The 20,372-nt window shown below is 41.2% G+C and overlaps 1 protein-coding gene across 7 annotated transcripts in view; it reads left to right on the plus strand.

The window, feature by feature from the left end:
• Nucleotides 1-18,292, plus strand: part of LOC139054372 (cyclin-dependent kinase 14-like) — a 124,324-nt gene extending 106,032 nt beyond the window's left edge. For all 7 annotated transcript variants that reach the window (XM_070531281.1, XM_070531279.1, XM_070531283.1 and 4 more), the window contains 12 exons: nt 344-435; nt 1,266-1,345; nt 1,484-1,578; nt 1,675-1,737; nt 5,561-5,622; nt 6,651-6,712; nt 6,935-7,055; nt 9,492-9,585; nt 10,660-10,723; nt 10,792-10,889; nt 13,355-13,445; nt 14,875-18,292. In XM_070531281.1, coding sequence (XP_070387382.1) covers nt 344-435; nt 1,266-1,345; nt 1,484-1,578; nt 1,675-1,737; nt 5,561-5,622; nt 6,651-6,712; nt 6,935-7,055; nt 9,492-9,585; nt 10,660-10,723; nt 10,792-10,889; nt 13,355-13,445; nt 14,875-14,972 — 1,020 coding nt within the window. In that variant the 3' untranslated portion in view covers nt 14,973-18,292. The remainder of the gene's footprint in view (nt 1-343; nt 436-1,265; nt 1,346-1,483; nt 1,579-1,674; nt 1,738-5,560; nt 5,623-6,650; nt 6,713-6,934; nt 7,056-9,491; nt 9,586-10,659; nt 10,724-10,791; nt 10,890-13,354; nt 13,446-14,874) is intronic.
• Nucleotides 18,293-20,372: the final 2,080 nt, after the last annotated feature.

Consider the following 20,372-nt stretch of genomic DNA (forward strand, 5'->3'; position numbering starts at 1 on the left):
AAAGCAGCCCTTCATTACAGCCTCTGCCTAGCTCCGTGTTCACTTTTTGATGCAACTGTATGAAGTATGGAAGGCTGTCTGCAGGCTGTATCATCAAAATTTATTTTATACATCATAATATCATACTCTGTTACCAGAAAATATTTTTATCTGTAGTAAAAAGCAATCAGGATTACTGTAACTGCAAAAGCTATGCTTGTTTCCTTTTTTTTTTGTGCTTCATTGTTCTTTTCTGATGACATGCTGGATAAGCTCCCATACTGCATGTGATGCATAAATTGTCATATGTGGGACTGCCTCATGAGCTCACTTGCCTTATTATCTGTGTCATTCCAATACATAGGGAAACATGACCTTTGGTAGGATAGAAGCCTATGTACGACTAGAACAACTAGGAGAAGGTTCTTATGCAACCGTGTACAGGGGTTACAGCAAGTAAGTACCCTCTCCAACACAGGCATACTACTTCAGTTGCTTCAGTATTGCCTTAAACGTTACTGCACAGTGCATGACAAAAAAGTGTTTGTTAGATCTTTTCCTTTACTTTGCATGCAGTGTGCTAGTTTCTGAACATGGATTTTAAATGACATCACTTCATAAATATTATTTGAATGCTTTTTAATATTCTAGATTGCAGACACTAAAACAGCAACAACAAATCACTGCAGAGCACTAGCCACATTGTAATTCATTGATGGCAACTTTTTCTTTCCATTAATCTACCTTCACCGTTCAGATTTCAAGAGAACTCAATAGGTACATAGTAGTTCACCAGCACTTCACTTAGATGCACTGAATCAAGGAATGCCCTGTGAAGCTGAAAAAGGCAACTGTAGTATGATAAACTAAAAAAAAAAATGCTGAAAGATTAAAGGATATTGAACAGATAGCCTAGCTATGTTCTGGAGTTTTCAAAAGAATGTGTAGCTGTACAGACATAAGAATTGCACTGTGTTAACTTGGCACCAACATGCAAAACAGTTAGATAATGTTGACCAAGGCTTAAAATAGTATATATTGTTGGAGCTTGTCTCCGCAATTGTCATGGCTATGCTCTTAATAATGTAAGAGCATAACCACAGCAGTTGCCACACCATTGTGCCATTACATTTACCTAAAGCTGCAGGTGCAATGTGGGTAAGAAAGAAAAATATTTTTAAACATATTTTTTCCTACATTTTATACAGAAAAATGCTTTTGGTATTTGATTCCATCAGCCATATTCATCCTTTTTCATAGATTTTAACATTTGTTTTTGTTTTCAGTCTCATGGGCAAAGTAGTTGCGCTGAAGGAAATCCGGCTGCAGCCTGAAGAAGGCACACCTTTCACAGCAATCAGAGAAGGTGAGACCTTTTTTTTTTACTTAACACTTTGTCCAACCGTGGCACCTGCTTGTGCCTGATCAATGGCCAGTAGGAGCCATGCAGTTTGAATTGTGTGTCTACTCCTTTCCTTATGCCAATGAATGTTTTTCTTTTCAGCATCATTGTTACGGGGTCTAAAGCATGCTAATATAGTGACACTTCATGACATCATTCACACTAAAGACACACTCACATTTGTATTTGAATATGTGGTAAGTGTGGCAGTTTTATTTCTTCAGTCTACTTTAGTTATGTGTATTCTTTAACATTACTAACCTTAGCTTTTCTTGTTGCTCTTTTTCCTTTAGCACACAGACCTTAGCCAGTACCTTGAGAAGCACCCCGGTGGGCTCAACCCCAAGAACGTCAAGGTAGTACTCCTTACTAGTTTAGTTGTTCTATATTATATTATAGATATGGCCCTTCATTTTCTAGTAAGCCCAACCTTGACTTTTACCTGATTCTTGCACCTGAGCTAGTTGTATTAAAGTAGGGTTAAACCCACTTTCTGCCCATAAAGACATCCTTATACAATATAATGAAGTCTTTAAACAATGTCTTTATGCTGTAGTTTATATAACGTAGCTGTGAAGTGGCAACTGCAACCACAAAAATTAAGGTCTTGATCATGGATGCACTGCATTTTTAAAGCATCTTTGATGGCAGATATCTTTAAATCCTTAACATAATCAAAATTTATTCCAAATGTATATGCCTTGCAAATTCGCCAGCTGCAGTTCTGAAGTTGTAATATGAGTCGTAAAGCTATTAGTTAAAGACTTAATCATTTTTGTATTTAGTATATTATGTAAGAATACTTGTTGCTTGGCTTATTGCCCGAAGACACAAGCAAGGGCAGAAAAAAAGCTTTAGGACAGGAAAGAGCATCACTTGCAACTAGTTTATTGAAAGCAGACAGGATCATGTTTGTAGGCGAAGGTAGTCATGTGCACACATATATTTGTGCACAATACTCAAAACAAGTGTTTATTTATCCAATCATACAGTTAGGGAAATGCAGTCAAGGGTGACAGAAGACTAGCTGGATCGCTGAAATCAGGAAATTCATGGGCACTAATTGGAATCGGTTGGCGCAGGACGGGTAATTGGAGATCGCAGGGAGAGGCTTTCGTCCTGCAGTGGACATAAAACAGGCTGATTATTATTATTATTATTATTATTATTATTATTATTCATACAGTGCAGAAAAACTGTCGTTCAGTGCTACTTAATGCCACAGGTGTATCGCTGACACAGACATCACGTTTCATGTTGATGGAATAGACCTCCATTAATGCCCGTGCCAGGGAATCTTTACCAAGAATGCAGATATGGAAAAGATCTGGCTCATAAGTGCAGGAATCACAGTTTGGCCATACCTGACCCTTGCGCCATAAAACACCACACATTAAGGAATCACAGCGCATAGGTAAATGTGCATTAATCTTATTCTTGAAAGACAGCTCACGTTCCCTAGCCCTATCCTTGATGCAACAACCTGTCTGGCCAATATACACCCTGCTGCAATTAAGAGGAATTCCATACACCACACCAACCGTGCAAGTCACATACGGCCTTGTACGCTCTTTCCTGTCCTAAACCTTTTTTCTGCCCTTGGTTGCGTCTTTGGGGAATACTGTATTTACTCTAATCTAACGCGCACTTTTTTTTCCAATAGAACAGATCCAAAAATTGCATGCACATTAGAATCGAGTATGACCTTAAATCTGCGTTACCGTACCGCCATCAGCATTTCAATATGGCCGCCTTGTACGCACTTCAAGGCTAGCTGACATAGCTTCCTCCATGTGCTGTAGTACGTGAGCTTAGGCTAGTCCACTGTCCATCTTCCCGATTTCTGTGTTTGCTCTATCAGCATGGAAGTGCCGACAGCGAAGACACGCCGAGTTCATCACGATGCTGCAATTACCAGGAAATTTATCATGTGTATGGACAAGGATGGAAATCGGGCCGCAGCACGGGTGTTCAGAGTTCCCGAAACTTGTGTGCGGGACTCGTGCAAACAGGAGAGGCATACTTTGGTAACTGCTGCTCACGGCGCGGCCCCTATCTTGAAAGCGATCTACAATGAGACTCTACGCATCTAGGCACACCGCGCTTTGTTCTCGTCGCTTAGTTCGCATTGAACTGAGAGGCTGCGCAAAGGTCAACTCGCTCGCTCCTGCTGCCGCACTTTCTCACTCCCGTGTTTTGATAGTGTTTCTACGGTCATTGAGTGAGACGTGTTCATGTTTGCCTGTGCGTGTGCAGCACCATGCTTGTTAATTTAGTTGGTAAGCAAATATTTAAAAGCTTAGATGGCCGATACAACTACTATCCTTACTTTTTGTATAGCTGTCTACTAATTTGCTATTGCAATCGATGCTTCGCTTTTTGGACGAAACTGCCACTTTTTAAAATTTATCGCGACTTTAGTGCATTGAGAGTAAATCTTTGTTTATCCAAATGGGAGAAAGTTGTATTTCTGTAATGAATGAGGTGCACAGTAATGTAAAAGACTTTTCTTTCTTTAGGTCACGGCAAACAGGTGCACGTTACAATCGAGGGCGGTTTTTTTTTTTTCTTTTTCCTTCTTTTTGCTCATGGAAAACGGGTGCGCATTACAATCGAGGGCACATTAGAATTGAGTAAATATGGTGAGTCTATTATGTGTTTAGATTTTGAATGCAATTAACGCCCGTCTCTTAGAGAAATTCAGCTCAAGGACTAGAATTCTGCTATCTGCCACAGGTGATTTTTTGAAAATTCTGTTGGGTGTAATAAAAAAAAATGCCTGGTATATCATTGGTGCACAGATGCGTTGTCATGCTTTATTATTTTTTCATAGTCACAGGCTTTCTTTTTACGTCGGGAAAAGACCGCAATAGACCTCGGTTGCTTTAAACGCTACTATCGGTCATTTCTCAGCATCCTCCACAATTGTTGCCGTTACACCTTATCAATTAAGTTAAAGGTAAGCTGACTAAGCTAATTTATTATTTATGTGCAATAAAAAAATATACTCATGACTAGCATGAACAACACCCATCAACCCATGGTAAGCACTGTTCATGTAAAGCCCTCCGTCATTTAATTCTTGATGACATTTAGTTAGGACAGGTGGTATATGTAAAACTGGCTACAGTATGTGACAAATGAACTGGAGAAAAAGGATGCAAGTTGGAAAATACTTTGTTAAAACAACCTTTGGTAACTTTTTGTGGACATGAATTACTGCATGTCCATCAATAATCACTTTTGTCATATTGGCAAAAACCCAAATTCAGGGGTGGCATAAAAGTAAACAAAAAACTAATGTAGATTCTTGGCTCAACAAATATAACCTTTCCTCCTTGCCTCCAGAATACATGATATGAAATCTGAAAGTGAAGAGTCCTGTACGTAGACTATCTCCAAGTCAGCTTCGCTTCTCAGCATTCTGCAGCCTTTGAAGGAAGGTCCATGTGTAGCTCCTCATGGTGTATCTAGGTAGCGGTCAGTGGTCTGGGAAAGAACAAGTCCTACCAGGCGTGTGGTGAACAGGCCACTCGTGGTTGGACTGGCATACACATCAACGCAGTGGAAAAGAGCTGACAACAGGACAGAGCAAGAATTTGATGGTGCTTCATGACTGATCGGGCAGCAGGCCTGTGTAGGAGATTATAGGGATCATTTGTGATCTGAGAGAGATCAACTTGGCTTTTTGCCAGAATGAGTAGCTGCAATTACTTTGAAGACTCTTCCCCTCCCCCCTCCACACACACGCACACACATGCACACACGCAAGTGCATAAGATGAACAAAGGAGGTGGAATAAATACAATAACAACATCTGCATTTTTCCCCTGTATGATCCATAGTCTTGCCATGGACCCGTTGCAGGCCTCGTAACCTGAAAACACAAATTGATAGGGCACTTGGTTCATGCACTAAAACAGCTTTGCAGCTCATCATCCAAACACACAATAAGCAGTGGAATGTTGCTGCAGCTTAAGGTGATCACATGCTTGGTCACTCTCATGTATGACTGGCAACTATCATACCAAGCTGCACCTAATTGTTGCTTTATTTCCTTCTTAATGGTGGCTGTGGAAAGAGTTTCTTCTGTGTCAGAAGCTATTGGAAGATTTGCGAAGGGCATGTTGCTCTGTTTCCTCCCAGCTGTTTCTCACAGATAACTACATTTTCTTTCAGCTTTTCCTATTCCAGCTCTTGCGTGGTCTGTCCTACTGTCATGAACGAGTCATTCTTCACAGGTATACGCAGCTTTCTACTTGTTTATATTCAATCATACAAGGACTCTTTTTGTTAGGAATATCAAAAGTCTTGTAGCATTGAGCTCTTCTGAATGTGAAAGAGCTTATGTACACATGTTTGAAAAGTTTCATATATAACAAGAGTGTTAATTTAGAAACTAGTGCCACTATAAAGACTTTTGTTAATATTGTATTTATATGAAAATTGTGGTGTCCTTTTGCAGTTCGTTTTGTTTGCAAATGTGCTTCAGCTTTCTTAGAACACATGCCATTGTAACATACATACTAATTGTTAATTTGTCGGTTGGATAAAATAGTTGAGGCAAGCCTGTCATCTATGTTGTGGAGCTTCACTTGGCACACTCACCATTCTGATTATGATTATGATAAAGAGCATTGTCAGTATATTCTCAGCTTCGGCAGCACGATGGTATTGGAATCGTTTGACAAGAGAGATTTGGCGATATGCGCTTAAAGAGGCACCACAGGACAAGCGCTGCCTGTGATTTCATTGAGGCACTTGTCATGAGCGTGAATATAGATCCTCCAGAAGGAATGTGTTAAGAGCAGCCTCACAATTGGGCCTTCCTTTGCACTTTCTTCAACTGTCCTGGGAACAAATTTTCTCCAGGATAAAGTGACGTTCTAGTTTTTTTGCAGTATGGTCACTTTAACTTAATTTGATACACCTTGCTGTTGCACATAGCATTTGTGAAACACACCACATGATGCTTCAAATTTTTATAGCAGTATGTGTACAAAACAAGAAAAAACATGCTCATTCCTAAGAATATATACTTTCTAAGAATGGATATTTATAACATAAGACACATTGGATATTGTGTTATATCTATCACCCATGAATTCGATACATCCCTTGTTTGGGCAACCTGAACTGCCTGTTAGTCATGTCATTTCAAAGTCCTGGATATAGAAACATTGCTTACTGCTGCCATGTGAAAAGCTATCATACATGAAGTTATTATGTTGTCTCTTATTCTGTTATCTGTCTTTCGTCTTATTTCCAGAGATCTGAAACCTCAGAACCTTCTCATCAGTGAACAGGGGGAGCTGAAACTTGCAGATTTTGGTAGGTGGAAATGACTCACTGCTTAACCTAGGAAGAAAAAGAGGAGCTTTGATTTTAGAACCTAGTTGACTAGTAAGAAAATAAAGCTCGAAATCAGTTGCACTTAGTGAGTTCCTTGAAGAAAATATTTTGTGGAATGTCTGATACCCTGAGTTCCTCTTCACTCCTAAGCTCCTTCCAGCTCTATAAAACTGGTAGCAAAGAATGCATACTTTACTGCAGGTCTTGCCAGAGCCAAGTCTGTGCCTAGTCGTACTTACTCGCATGAAGTGGTCACTTTGTGGTACCGGCCACCTGATGTGTTGCTTGGATCAACAGACTACTCAACATCACTGGACATGTGGTGGGTGACTACTTCTGTATAAACCATGTTCACAAACTTGCTGTTGATGTGCAGTGTGCCATAGCAAACTTCGGTTGGATGTTCTTTCTTTTTGTTTTCAATTGAAACTTGTCTGTACTTTCTTTCTTTTGGCATTGGAACGCTTGCCAACTCCGTGGTCAGCTTGAGGTCTAGTCCTACATAACTACCAGAATTGGTATTCAGCAGTGGCCACAGCTAGTTTTCATGACTCTGGGGGTTATTAATCTCTTTTTACTGTGGAACATTTTTGTCAATTCAACGTGTGGGGTTTTGTTAAGCTGCAGCATTTCAATAGTGTTTGTGGTTGTTTAAGATGTCTTGTAGGTAAGTGTTAGTACATTCTATTCTTAGAACATACGTCTTAATGAAAACTGGATGCGCGGCTGCTGGCTTCCAGCTATAGTATGGTGAAAGTAAAAGTTCTATAATGAAATGCTGAGAATTCTGCTGGCATGTATGCAGCCGCCTACGTATTGCTCTGTCTGGGAAAAGGGATCGGGGAAATAAATGAAGACCGAAAAAAAGGGGGGGAAGCTGAGGGGTAGATGCAGTGTAGTGCTACATTACCATGTATCCTAAATGCGAACACATTAGAAGATAAACTTAGAGACTGTGTGGTGTGCTTCTTTCAAAAAAGTGTTCGGGTGAAGTGAATTGCATGTACTTCAACACTCAGCCATGTCAATAATATCTTCATAATGTGAAATGGTGCCAGGATGTGTTGAAGCCACAATAACAGAGCCATTTAAAATGCAGTCATTCCAGCTGGTTCCAACTGAGGCGTTTACATCTCTGTCCCTTCAGTTTTCTTTCTTTTAGCAACAAATATGCCAATTTTGAGTGGGAGACTATTTATGTGCATCCTGCATTGGGATAGATCAGCTTGTAGCTTAATTGTTCTGTGAGCTATGGAAGCACTGCAGGAGTAAATTCCTGCAGTGCAACAATAACTATGTTATCATAACCAATGATATTTTGACCTGCATTATTGCTCTACAGCAGCAATTAGCATAAGAGAGACTGTCACTAAACCAATTATTGTTTTGTTGTTTAATGTTACAGTGTGTGGTGCCACATTCAGTGTACCAAAAGCAGTCGTGCAACTTTTTAAAATTTTATTTTTGCCTAATGACAGTGATTTTTAAATATGAATTACTGTAGAGGTAGCATTCTAGAATTATTTTTCATGAAGCACTCTACACCTGTAGAGCTTAGGCCCAAAATGTGTGTGCTTTGAGGCATTGATTGTGTTATATTTGTGTAATAAGCAGAATAAAAAAATTACCCCTGCATACCAAAGATGACTATGGACAGTATTGCATCAGATTTGCCTGTGTAGAGCACACTGTTTGAAAAATATTGTATGGTACTAAACTGAAACATTCAGGGCAACCGTCATGAGCAAAAGCTTTTTTTGAGATTGCAGCATTGAGAAAAAAAATCTTTCTGCGGTTATGTCTCAACACCACAAAGGTGTTCACGGGACGTTTGCCACGAGTCAAAACACCGCCAATCCCCTCAGTGCCTATCCAAAGGTCAATGCACCATGGACACTGACTCTTGACGGGTCCCACAAAAGGCCCTCACTCCACCATTACCTGGCAGCCTGAGCGAAGGATGAGAAAGAGGGGAACAATGACGATGACCTGGGAGTCGCAATTAATTAGACGTTTACCACGAGTCAAATCAATGCCTATCCAGAGGTCAATGCAGCATGGACACAGACTCTTGACGAGTCCCACAAAAGGCCATCACCCGACCATTACCTGGCAGCCTTAGCGAAGCATAAAGAGGAGGGGTACAGTGTCGACGACCAGGGAGTCGCAGGTTGCTTTCTTGCCACATAGTCCAAACAAGTCTCTTCGGAGGCAGAGCTACTGCAGGGTGTTGCGAGCATGGGAGTGGTATCGCAACGGAGTCGACGAGTATGATTTGCTGCTGGACAGTCTCCAGATTCCCTAGTCGACTCGCCTAGGGAAGACGACGGGATGAAAAGCGGAGACTTTTCAAGAGTGAGGAGAGAGGGTTCTGATATGGACCCAGACATTTAACTTGCTCCCACACGGAGTGGGCTTCGGTAACTGGAGCCATGTAACTAAGCAAATAAACCCTTTCTCCTTCATTTTCTACAACCTGATGTAGCAGTCGTTGGGCTTTGTGGATTTCTTGCCCTAGCGCCACCCCAAGCCGCAATACTGCCACAGATGTACATCCTACTATCAAGGCTGGCACTTCACTTTATCAAACACACATGCATGCAATTGACCACTCAATTTCAAGCTGCTTGTCTCGGGCTGTAGGGATTTTTTTTTTTTTTTTGCCATGCCCATGGTTTTAGAAATTATGCTCATGATTCTGAACATTACTTTTGAAAATGTGTGGACTTGCTATAATTTCCTTTTTTTCATTGTGCAGGGGAGTGGGCTGCATATTCATTGAGATGATCACCGGTGCAGCCGCATTCCCTGGTGTCAAGGACACAACTGATCAGCTGGATAAAATCTGGAGGGTAAGGTTTTAGTAATGTTCTAATGCACCTCATGTTTACTGAGAAGTTTCAGTAAATTTCGGTACACTTTAATGTCTAAGCATTTTTTTATTTAAGTATAGTGCTGAAGAGTCATGTATGCTCTTTCATACATTATTTTAATGGAATATAAACATTGCCGGCAATTTTTAAAAAATTATTTGACTGGCTTTACTGCACTTCTAGAACAATGCGTAAAATTATCTTAATATTCAAATACTCACACTGTTTTCCTCAGATAAACAAAGCACGGTTGTTTAACAATATCCAAAGATTGGTGAAGATAAGTTCATGTTAATGTGTGCTGTCTTCATTCACTTTGAGTGTACGTCATGTTAAGCTGTTGTCGGGTTGCCATGTAGGACTTCGTTGTAGACAACTTGCATTAAACACTTTGTTAGCAAATGAGAATGTTATAAGTGAATGGTGTTTCTAACAGATTCGTATCCTTGGTCATTATCAGTTCATTTTATCTCTCCAGCTGCTCTCATTTCGAGGTGCACCTGTTGAAAGAACATTCACTTGGACTTGTATTTGAACAGTTACCTTCCCTATACAGTTTGACATTGTTGTGTATTGTGCACAGTTTTAAGCTTTTCAAAACTTCTCCATAATGTACACCTTAGCATAAGCTTCAAAAGAACAGTATACTGGGTGTGTCAGTAATCCATACTTGAAACTACAGCACAATATTACACAATGCGTAAAAAAAAAGACAGGACAGACATGGTGCTGAACTGTGGACACGGTCCTGTCTTTCTTTTCGCATTGTGTAATTTCGCACTGTAGTTTCGAGTAAGTGTACATGTGCTTTGAACTTTATTTTTTTACTGCAGCAGCTGCATTTTTTTATGCCCTTATTATTTCGCTTGTTTTACTTGCACTCTTTTAATTTAGCATCCATTATATTTCTGTAGTTTTTGCACAAAGTGATATGGTAGCTAAATAAGTGCAAAATAATATTCCTCTGCTAAGCAATACACCATTGCTGTTTTTATCATTGGTGTCACAATGTGCCTGATGTTATAATGACAATTTGGGGCTCCTAAATTCCAGATCCTGGGGACTCCTACTGAGGAAACATGGGAAGGTGTTTCTCGTTATAAGAACTACAAACTTCGTAAGTTCTGCTTTCTTGTCTGTTGTATTTACTGGAAAACACTTTTGCAATTGCCCTTTTTGTTCCAGACAAATTTGGCATGTACCCAGGCCAGCCCCTAAAACAAGCCTTCCCTAAACTATCAGAAATACCACAGGCCGACGAAATCGCCAACAGATTCCTCCAGGTACTGCTCATTTTCTTCCAGAGATTCACTTTTAGAAAGGTGGATCTTTTGGTGTAATTAGAGGAAGCAGAAGATAAAATGGCGCCACTTCAGAATGAGGAACCAGCCTCTAGCGTCTGTTAGTTGCTTCTCATTGTCTATTTTTGTCTATTTACATCAGAAAACAATAGGCAGTCAAGCCTGCTTACGTTTAACCAGAACATTTGGAATTAATAAGGCTTATATCAAACAGTAGAGATATATCCCCTTCATGTCCTTGTGTAGACATTTTGTAATGTTGTGGGCCATTATTTAACTCCCTATATGCCAACAGATATGATATACAGTTAAACCTTGAGATACCGAAGCTGATAAAATACATAATTTGCTTCGTTATATTAAAATTTTGTTGTGTTGAAATTCGACCTTTTATGTAAATAAGTAGTCGCCGATCGATCTTTCTTACATAGAAAGGGGCTGCAGAATAATTCTAATTACCAGGCAATAAAAATAAAGCAAATTTGAATGAGAAAACCATTCATTTGAACGAATTTGGGAGTCGGCGACGAATGATACGGTTTCATGCCACGTCGACAATATCTTCACATCGGCGATACGAATTAAGTGAAGCCAGCCACTCTTGCGCATGCACTTCACCCCCGCGGCTGATAGCATCACCCGCTCTAGGACCGCGCTATCGTGAAAAACGCCGGCAGTAGGGAGCGAATGCTTCATCTGCCTCTCACTCCGAGTCACCGAAACTTGAGATTATACAACTTCCAATAACTAAACATGCTGGAATACAGCTTACATGATGGCTGTTGTCTCGGCACACCCACTCTTTGTACACGCGGCACATTACCTCTAAAGCAGGGTGTGCGGCTGCTTACGCGCTCAGCCACATTTACACCAATGTGCCTGAAATCGCAATGGTGGCAACATACTCGCCCCCGCTCCTCGTGGGCGTTTAGTCGCATTACTGTGAGCTCGCTCCCCTCCCCCTCTTTACTTTTGCTCGCACGGGAAGGCGGCACTCGTGAAGCCACTGTCTTTCTTGTCTCACCCTCGCACACTTTCATGCGCACCTAAAGCACAAGGCGCGCGACGCGATAGGATTTTATCGCACCTCTGATTTGAGAGGAGTGTTTGCAAGCAGCCGCTTGTAATTCAATCATTTGACCATCTGTGTCCACGGAAGTTTCCATTTGTTGTCTTGGCATCCTTTGCAGCAGAAGCAAAATCTCTTTATATTGAAATCACATACAAACACACTTCGTTATATTGAGGTTCCAAATAGATGGTGTTCTATAAACAAGCGGTTATGAAAAGGTAAATACTTCATTATACCGAGAATTTCGCTGTGCGAAGTTCGTTATATCGAGGTTCAACTGTATATTGCAAAGAAAAAGCCCTTTTCTTCATGCTGCTTGGAGCCACTGCACTGTACATTATGGCCTCAGATGTTTCTACCAGAGTGTAATAGATAGTAGATTTTGCTAACGCATTATATTCCTGTAGATAACATGTACATATAACAAATAATATGCATAATAAAAATGATTCTGATTCTGAAAAGAGATGATGTGCCCTGCACCATCCCAATTCAGGCTTCAGCAATATGGTTGCATGTGGCTTTGCTCTCTCCTGCATATACCTGTGCGCAGTTGCTGACTACACTGATAATGTGCAAAATGTCAGGCGAGTGAGCTTAAGTGCATAATTCTTTGCTGAGTTTCTTGTGGCATTTTAGCATAAATTCTAATGAGGCTCTAGCTGCCAAAATTGTTCTGCGAGCCTTGAGGGTTCTGCCAGGACACAGTTTTGCTTTGATGAAATTGTAAGATTGTGAAGTTTTTCAACTGTAAGTATAAATTTATAATACTAATAAATAATAATGATAATAATAATAGCCTTTATTAAATGCAATTAACACCACAGTTACATATCCAGCCTCCATAGGCGACATTGTTTGTGTTGCGAGGCTGGCCAGTCGGCAGGTAGTACGAATGCGTGTACACAATCGATTAATAGTGCACTAAAAATAATAACATAATAATAATAATAAATAATAATAAGAATCGGTTGGCGCCGGACAGGGGTAATTAGAGATCGCAGGGAGAGGCCTTCGTCCTTCAGTGGACATAAAATAGTATAATGATGATGATGAAAAATGATAACAAAAATAATATAGTATTGGAACATAATAAGAGATTGGTTACTGAGATATTCAATATGCATGCACCTATGTGCATGCATATCCTGCCATAGTCCTAAAAAGTGCCGCAGTATACAAAAATAAATAAATAAACATGTATAAAAGGTAGATTGCAAAGAAAGACAGTGACAGCAGAGAAGACTTCACAATCAGGGTAGCAACAACAGTTTACGATTAGTAACTGTTGGAAAAAAGGTGCGTAACATATAGGAAAAAATGTACATAAGTGCTTAATCATGCCCGCGTTATTACTATTTTCATCTGATTTCAGCTTCAGCCACAGAACAGGATCTCAGCTGTGGATGCTATGCGGCACAGCTATTTTGCAGACATGCCCCCCAAGGTGTATGATCTCCCTGACCGTAAGTACTATGTCTTGCTGTCACATATTGCAAGCTTATTTTGATGCTTAATGTTTGTCTTAGCATATTAGCTTAAAGGCTTGGGCGAGTTGGCCGTGGTTCATAACAGCGGTGTTTATGTAGTGCATGTTGTCTCTGTTGTCTCTGTTCTTCCTTACCTACTTTAGTGCACTACGCGAACACCGCCGTTTGTATATAGTAGATTCACATGCAAAGTATTATTAGAGCTGTCCCAAGAGTTGAGTTCTTGGTCTGATACAGAAGCAAGTGGCAGCAGCAAATGTGCTCATTTTAATTTTGACATAATCCCTTTTAGTTATGTAACACAAGAACTCCCATACTTGTTTGCCTCTGGAAGCCCCACCAGCTCTAAGACAGTTCTAAAGAATAGCCTGTGCATCTGGGTAGTCTCTTAGTAAATATTCAGTCAGTACGAATTGGCCATAGTAGTGAAAATGCTTGTAACCTATTGCAGTGTGGTCACTTTCTGCAACAAAGTAGATGTGAAAGAGGAAGGGGAAATGTGGGAGAGGGACGTGCATCATTTTAGGGCCTCAGTGAACACAAAATGCATCTTGAGGAACTCAAGAGTTCAGTGGAACCCCCTAAACTTAGCACAGCCCATGGTGCTTCACTGATTGAATGCCCATTAAAAAAATAACCCTAATTTCCCTAAGAAAAATATTATAGTCTCTCATATCACAAGCACTGTAAAAGTGTCATTTAAATTGTTTTTAGCTTGAGGAATATATAAGTTCAATGATTTGAGATCTGGAGGTTTGAAAGTGCAGAAAACCCAGTGGAGCAGATGGAAGGTGTCTCTACAGCATCTTGATTCAATTACTCTGCTTTGATGCCATCCCAAATCTCAATTAACAGTGACCATCACTTTACATGTTGCCAGAACAGGCCAAACTTTCTTTGAAAGTGGATATGACGACTGATTTCATTCGCTTTGATGAGACACTGTACTTTCAACTCGAAAACCATCAACCCATGTTTTGGCTCTGGTCACATGCTGGTCACATACTGGTCAAGAAAGTTTAACAAAAATTTGTTTGAAGAACTGTAAACTTTTTCCGGTTTTAGCTAGGGTTTTGCCTTCAGCATCAGCTAAAGATGGTGCTTTGAAATCCTTGCGGCCTTCAGTGGCTCAGATGAGGCTGTTCTTGGTGCAAGTGTACTAAGAGTTTGAAAGTTTTTAATAAATAAATGTAGTTGAAATATTTCAGCTAGTACTGCCATGATCTTGCAATGACACCCACCACAAGCATCACATGTCTTCAAAGCATTTGTTTAAACACTATGTCAAGCATTTTCCTGTAAGAGGTCCTTGTCATATGTCCCTTGCAATGTGTGCTCTTATGTGATAAGAGGCTGCTTTGTTACTGACACTGCATTTTTTTCCCTCCCATTCTTTTTCCCACAGAGGCCTCCATATTTACAGTTCCTGGTTGCAAACTTAGTCCAGAGACTTACAATCTCCCCATGTCTGTGATCAAGGCAGCGGCCAAACTGCGATGTTAGCTGTGATAGGACGTCCCCATAGCCACCCAGTCTCCACCACCTGGGCGTCGGCACCACAATAGTCACGCCCTTGGGTCACTTTGTTGAAACGTTGACAGGTTTATCCCTGGAGCGCTTTTTTCATTCCTGCCAACCATACGGGGCAAACAGAGAAGCAGAGACAGCTCGTCCACTGAACTCAAAACAGTTTTTATGAGTGTCATCGTGGTCTTGTTGATTGCCTGCTGAAAACATTTTTAGAGAGGTAACTTATTTAAGGACTGCCGAGGCTCGCCAATGTGTGTGCATTTGTGTGACTGTGTGCTGAGTGTGTTTTGATGTGTGAGCATGTGTTTGTGTTATTAGCACAAGCTGACAAACCACCCCTTGCTTTTCTTATCATTGTGGGATGTCTGGGGTGATTCAATATGTGTTTGCTTCATGCAGTAAACATCAGTTGCGGCTTACTGCAGGGCAACAAATGTGTGACAATTGCCAGTTTTGTGTGCGTCCCACTTACTCTATGCTTGTGCTCATGAGTGAGCCTGAAATTATCAACCATTGCTGTTTCAGTCAGGACTGAGCACCAAAAAAAAAAGCCTTCTGCTGTATTTTACGACATACAGGCAATTCTGTTTAGGGTGTTCGTGCAAACCACATGGCTTTTAAGTTTTTTCATATGTATTTTCCCCTCATATCTAAATCCATGGTGATAAAGTCTAGATTTTAGGCTGTTTCTGCAGCTTTTTCATATGCCTTTCTAAACGGAAGATTGGAATACCATGAATTTCAGAGGAAGCACCCCCTTTAGACACAAAATCAAGGGAAAATTGGAAACCATTGCTCGGGTCCACACTCAGTTGTGATGATATCATGGAAATTTTAGATATCTGCCACTGGTGAGGGGGATGCTTGCTCAAATTCTTGCAGTACTCAAAAATCGTCATGTGAGCAAGGAAACCTGCAATAATGGCTGGAACTTGCCAACATTTCACTCCCATGCAATTAACCACGAGTTCAGAGGCACATTTAGTAGCAACGTCAATCTGTGGTTAGCCGATTGATGTCTCATTTTTTGAATTTACGATGTGAAGTAGAAGAGTATATAAGGAGCCCTGCATGATTTTTTAATTAATACCATAGGAAGATAAGAAATTTGAACAAAGTAAAAAACCATACAGCAGTCTGGCAGCCGCTAGACACAGTTCGCATTATTCTGCAGAGGTTTTATTGCAATTCAAACATCCAGTGCAAGAACATAGAAGCTGTTAACCCACACAGTGCACTTGAATGTGAGAGGGCAACTGGTTGATAGTGCATTTAAGCTTCGTTTCTGTGTTAACAGCATACTGTTCTTAGACATTGTGCACTAAATCTTATATCAATGTGGTCCCACTGTTTCTTAATTCAGTAATTGAGGATCATTCTTGATGCAACGGGCAGTTCTCTTTCATCTTCTTTTGCTCGAATCTCTTGCTTCCTGCTTGATTCTTTGTGTGCTCAGTTTCTTTTTTTTTTTATCTTTGAAATAGCAGTTTGATATACAGGGCTTGGAGCAACAAGCAAAACAACCAAGTTGATGCATTGAGAGTCTTCAGCACTTGGATGCTCTCTCCCTGTTCCTTGCATTAGTTTCGCTTAATTAAGCTCTACCATACTTTATCTGGTCAGTGAAGCACATGTGCAGTTGGTTGTAGGAGTAGCGGTGCACACCCTGTTGGTGTCATGAGCCTGAGCGTTTTTCTATATGAATGCACGACCGTCCCCACCATAGAAGCTCGCTTGCCAATCTGCCCTTGGAGAGCAAATCGATCGAATTGTTTATATGGGGCTGGGTTTTGTTGTTGTTTTTTTCCAATGTATCTGTGCCGTCCGTGCAATTTTCTGGGTTTTCTTTGCACACGCGTGTGTATGCGCATTGCAAATTCTGCTCATCGCCATTTTTCGTCTACTGTATCCGGCCTGTGGAGCCTAGGAGCCTACTTGTTGCTTCTTGAGCAAAACAGCATGAATGTATTTGCTGGTGGCATCTCTCTCGATCGAACACCCATGCAATTGCTCGCTTGGGCTGCATTACATTCATAGTTACGAGCTGGACTAGGAAAAACCAAAAAGGTTCCGCAGCCGGAAACTGCACTCTTTCGCAGTGGTGGAGTGCAGTGGACATGCAAGCTGCTGCTAGAGAGAACAAATATGTGTCAGCCAGAGTTTAAGCACAATCTTGTCTACCAAATCTCACTCGCGCACTAATTAGAGCCATGTCGTTTTTACATTTATTAATGTGCCTTCTTTCTTGAAGTACTGTTGTCAAAAAATAGAGCAGGGGCTTAGAATCACAGGATGCATAATTTAGCATTAATATGGTGCACATCTGAACCGATTATATAGAACCCAGATACCTTGAATTTTTCGTCAAGCAGTGGAGCAGTAGTGAGGGAGTGGGGTTGTTTGTGGGCTAGTATGTGCATGCAACAACAGATGCGCAAAAGCAGGCACAATCGCATGAAGGGAGTGCAGATAAGTGCATTGTGCGCCAAACTGAAATGTACATGCCTAATATTTGGTAGAGCAAACAGCCTCCTATAACGGCAAGTTCTTTTAGCATGAGAATTACAAGTGTTGCCTGTCATGGACATCTTCGTGCACAAAAGCGACACCCATGCCATCTCGGTCTACCGGTTCTGGCCTCATAACTTATGAGGGCTAAGTGGAGGAGGTTTCAAGTCAACCTTGCGTCAGTGTGTTTTCACGTGCCCAATTATTTATTATAAAATATTTTGCCATTTTACAGCGAAGCTGTATATGACTAGAATCCCAGTATTTCTTCATCTCCATATCAAAAACGCAACTAATCAAAGTGGCAGGAGCGCACCACATGCATCGCTGGGTTTTTTGCAGCACCACCAGATGGTGCTCACTGCAAGCGTCCCCGGTAAAATTTTCGGTTGCATAAGCTGCAGTCGCCGGAAAGCGGCAACAGTAGCATATGAAGCAGGGAGAAACTACTCATCACTACACTTTGATATGTAACAGGAGAGCCCACATAGCAGGTAATTTCATTTGTGTTGTGATAGCATTATGGAAAGGCCACACATAGTTGGGATTCCCAAAGAGCAGCTTGAATGCGATGAATGGCAACGGGAACAGCAACGTTAATATGCACAACGTGACAATATGCACAATGACGTCGTGCTCAGGCTAGGCAGCAGTTCTTTCCAAAAGCAAGCCACGCACAGTTAGGACACCTGAAGAGCAGCGCGAATATGATGCACGATGAAAGAAACAGCAATGTCAGTATGCATAATGGTGTCGTGCTCAGGCTTGGCAGGACCCAATTCAAGGCTACGTCACATTGGTCTGTTGGATCAGGCAATACCTCAGCTTCGCTGGCCAACCACCTTCACAGCTTGGATTGGAACCCATTTTTTTTAGAATTTGGTGCGTCAGGTCTGGATTCGGCAATTGGAAACATGGTTCTGGAAGGTGTGTAAATCTCTTCTAGCTAACTTAACAGTGGTTGAACAAGGGACGTTGCTGGAGGCAATATCTTGACAAGGGGACGTTTTCCTGACAAAGTCCCTTATCTAAAGGTTGTCTCCAGTGACGTCCCTTGTTCAAGCACTGTTGATCACGTCAAGTCTCATCTTCCTATGAACTTATCTTGTTTGGCTAGCTTAATTTAGGCACACGACTCGAAGATAGAGGGGGGGGGGGGTACATTTTGTGATTGTGACTCTGCATGTAGTCAGTTCCATTCAGGAATTCAGAAAAAAGTGGCATATCTGATGATAATGCTCCATCATTTCCGAAGTGTGGCATATGTGGCAAATTTTTCATTAACATAAAACTTGTTGCAGTAACACATTAATCTTTTTTAACACTTGGCATGGAGCACGATAACTTACCAAACTTCATGATGGAATTGGCCATTGAGTGTGAACAGATTGCAGGATGGAACAAGTTTCAGTGAAAAACATTTTATTATCAAGTGGCATGATTGGAGGCACACCACCTCTGTAAATACAGGGTTAAAAATGGCCTCATGCCAAGTTACTATGTTTGTAAAAGAAAGGCATTTGCAAAAAATTGCACAGAAATGTCTTGTCTTGTCCTCATGCCGGGCCCTTAATGCCAGATTATTTCCGGCAATTTGAAGGGCATTTGTGTGCATCTCTCTAACAATTTCAGCCATATGGCAGGTGCATTGAAGCACTTCAGCAGAAAAAAAATGGCTGTTATGGTAGTTTTTGCTCCTTAATACGATGCACTCAGTGGTCAACGTTTCGCATCCAAACTGTTCAAGTACTGGCTAGAAGTGCACCGTGCAATGTCTACACTGATGCAGCCGAGCACTGCAACCAGTCTATCCAAGAAAAGGCGCATATGGTAATATTTCACATGTCTGAGCCTGAAAGAAGTGTAGGATAATCTAGCTATCCATGGGGAGATGGAGAGTGCCATCGCTATTGTACCCGCCTGAAACAGACCCAAGTGGCTCTTTTGATGAATATATTAAATATATTTATTTCATTTCCTTTTGCTAAGACCATATTTGTAACGCTTTATTTTTTTTGTTTACTTTCATTTTGAGGTGCTGTCGGTAAAAGTTGTCCTGCGTATGCATTTCGTCGACCGTCCATTGTAACGACATGCACTCGCGAGAGCTCATTCATAAAAGAACCGGCCGTTTTCCTCGCTCAGCTTTGCCTGTCATTTTCCTCCATGTTCAGTTCTATGCATGCCTTGGACCGACCACTTCCATGGGCTATTGTCACTGCCTTCGCACCACACCCAAAAGCATTATGGGCACCTGCACTGTGCAACATCTACATTGTCTCTAGTCCCAGTTTTTGTTGAAGCCTCTCTCAGACTTCCATTGCACAAATGCAACTCAAATGACATCATCCCCTGACATGGTGGTACCTGGCCTGCCTGCTTCAGATTGAATGGGTAGCTGTTTGTAACCCATTTGCCCTTTTCACTGGAAGTGAATTGTGTTGTAGACTTTCACCTCAGCAGCAAAGTTGGGTGTTATCTCGGTGGTCTTCTTGAGACTAATTCTCAATATCGAGGCAGGGAAGCCTAGCCTATGGTCACTCACCAGCAGTTCATAATGTCACTGCAATGAAATGGTAGCACTATCTGTCACTGCTACGGCGAAACACTTCGTGCAGTAACATCATCATTGTGTTGCAGCAAAATCGGCATCTTTTGAGCCATGTCGACACACACATGAATTGGTGTTGCTTCAGGCAGAATATGCCAGCAAATATGCTCCTCTTGTTCATGCATCAACGCTCGGATGCACCACATCGGTCTTATAAATATTTCATCACTCAACGCATCCTACATGCGTGAGCTTCTCATAGCTAAACTTCACTTTCACTTACCTGTTTGACAACTCTGCATGCCTCCATCAGG

The sequence above is a fragment of the Dermacentor albipictus genome, chromosome 1 (genome assembly GCF_038994185.2).
Source record: "Dermacentor albipictus isolate Rhodes 1998 colony chromosome 1, USDA_Dalb.pri_finalv2, whole genome shotgun sequence".
Taxonomy (NCBI): domain Eukaryota; kingdom Metazoa; phylum Arthropoda; class Arachnida; order Ixodida; family Ixodidae; genus Dermacentor; species Dermacentor albipictus.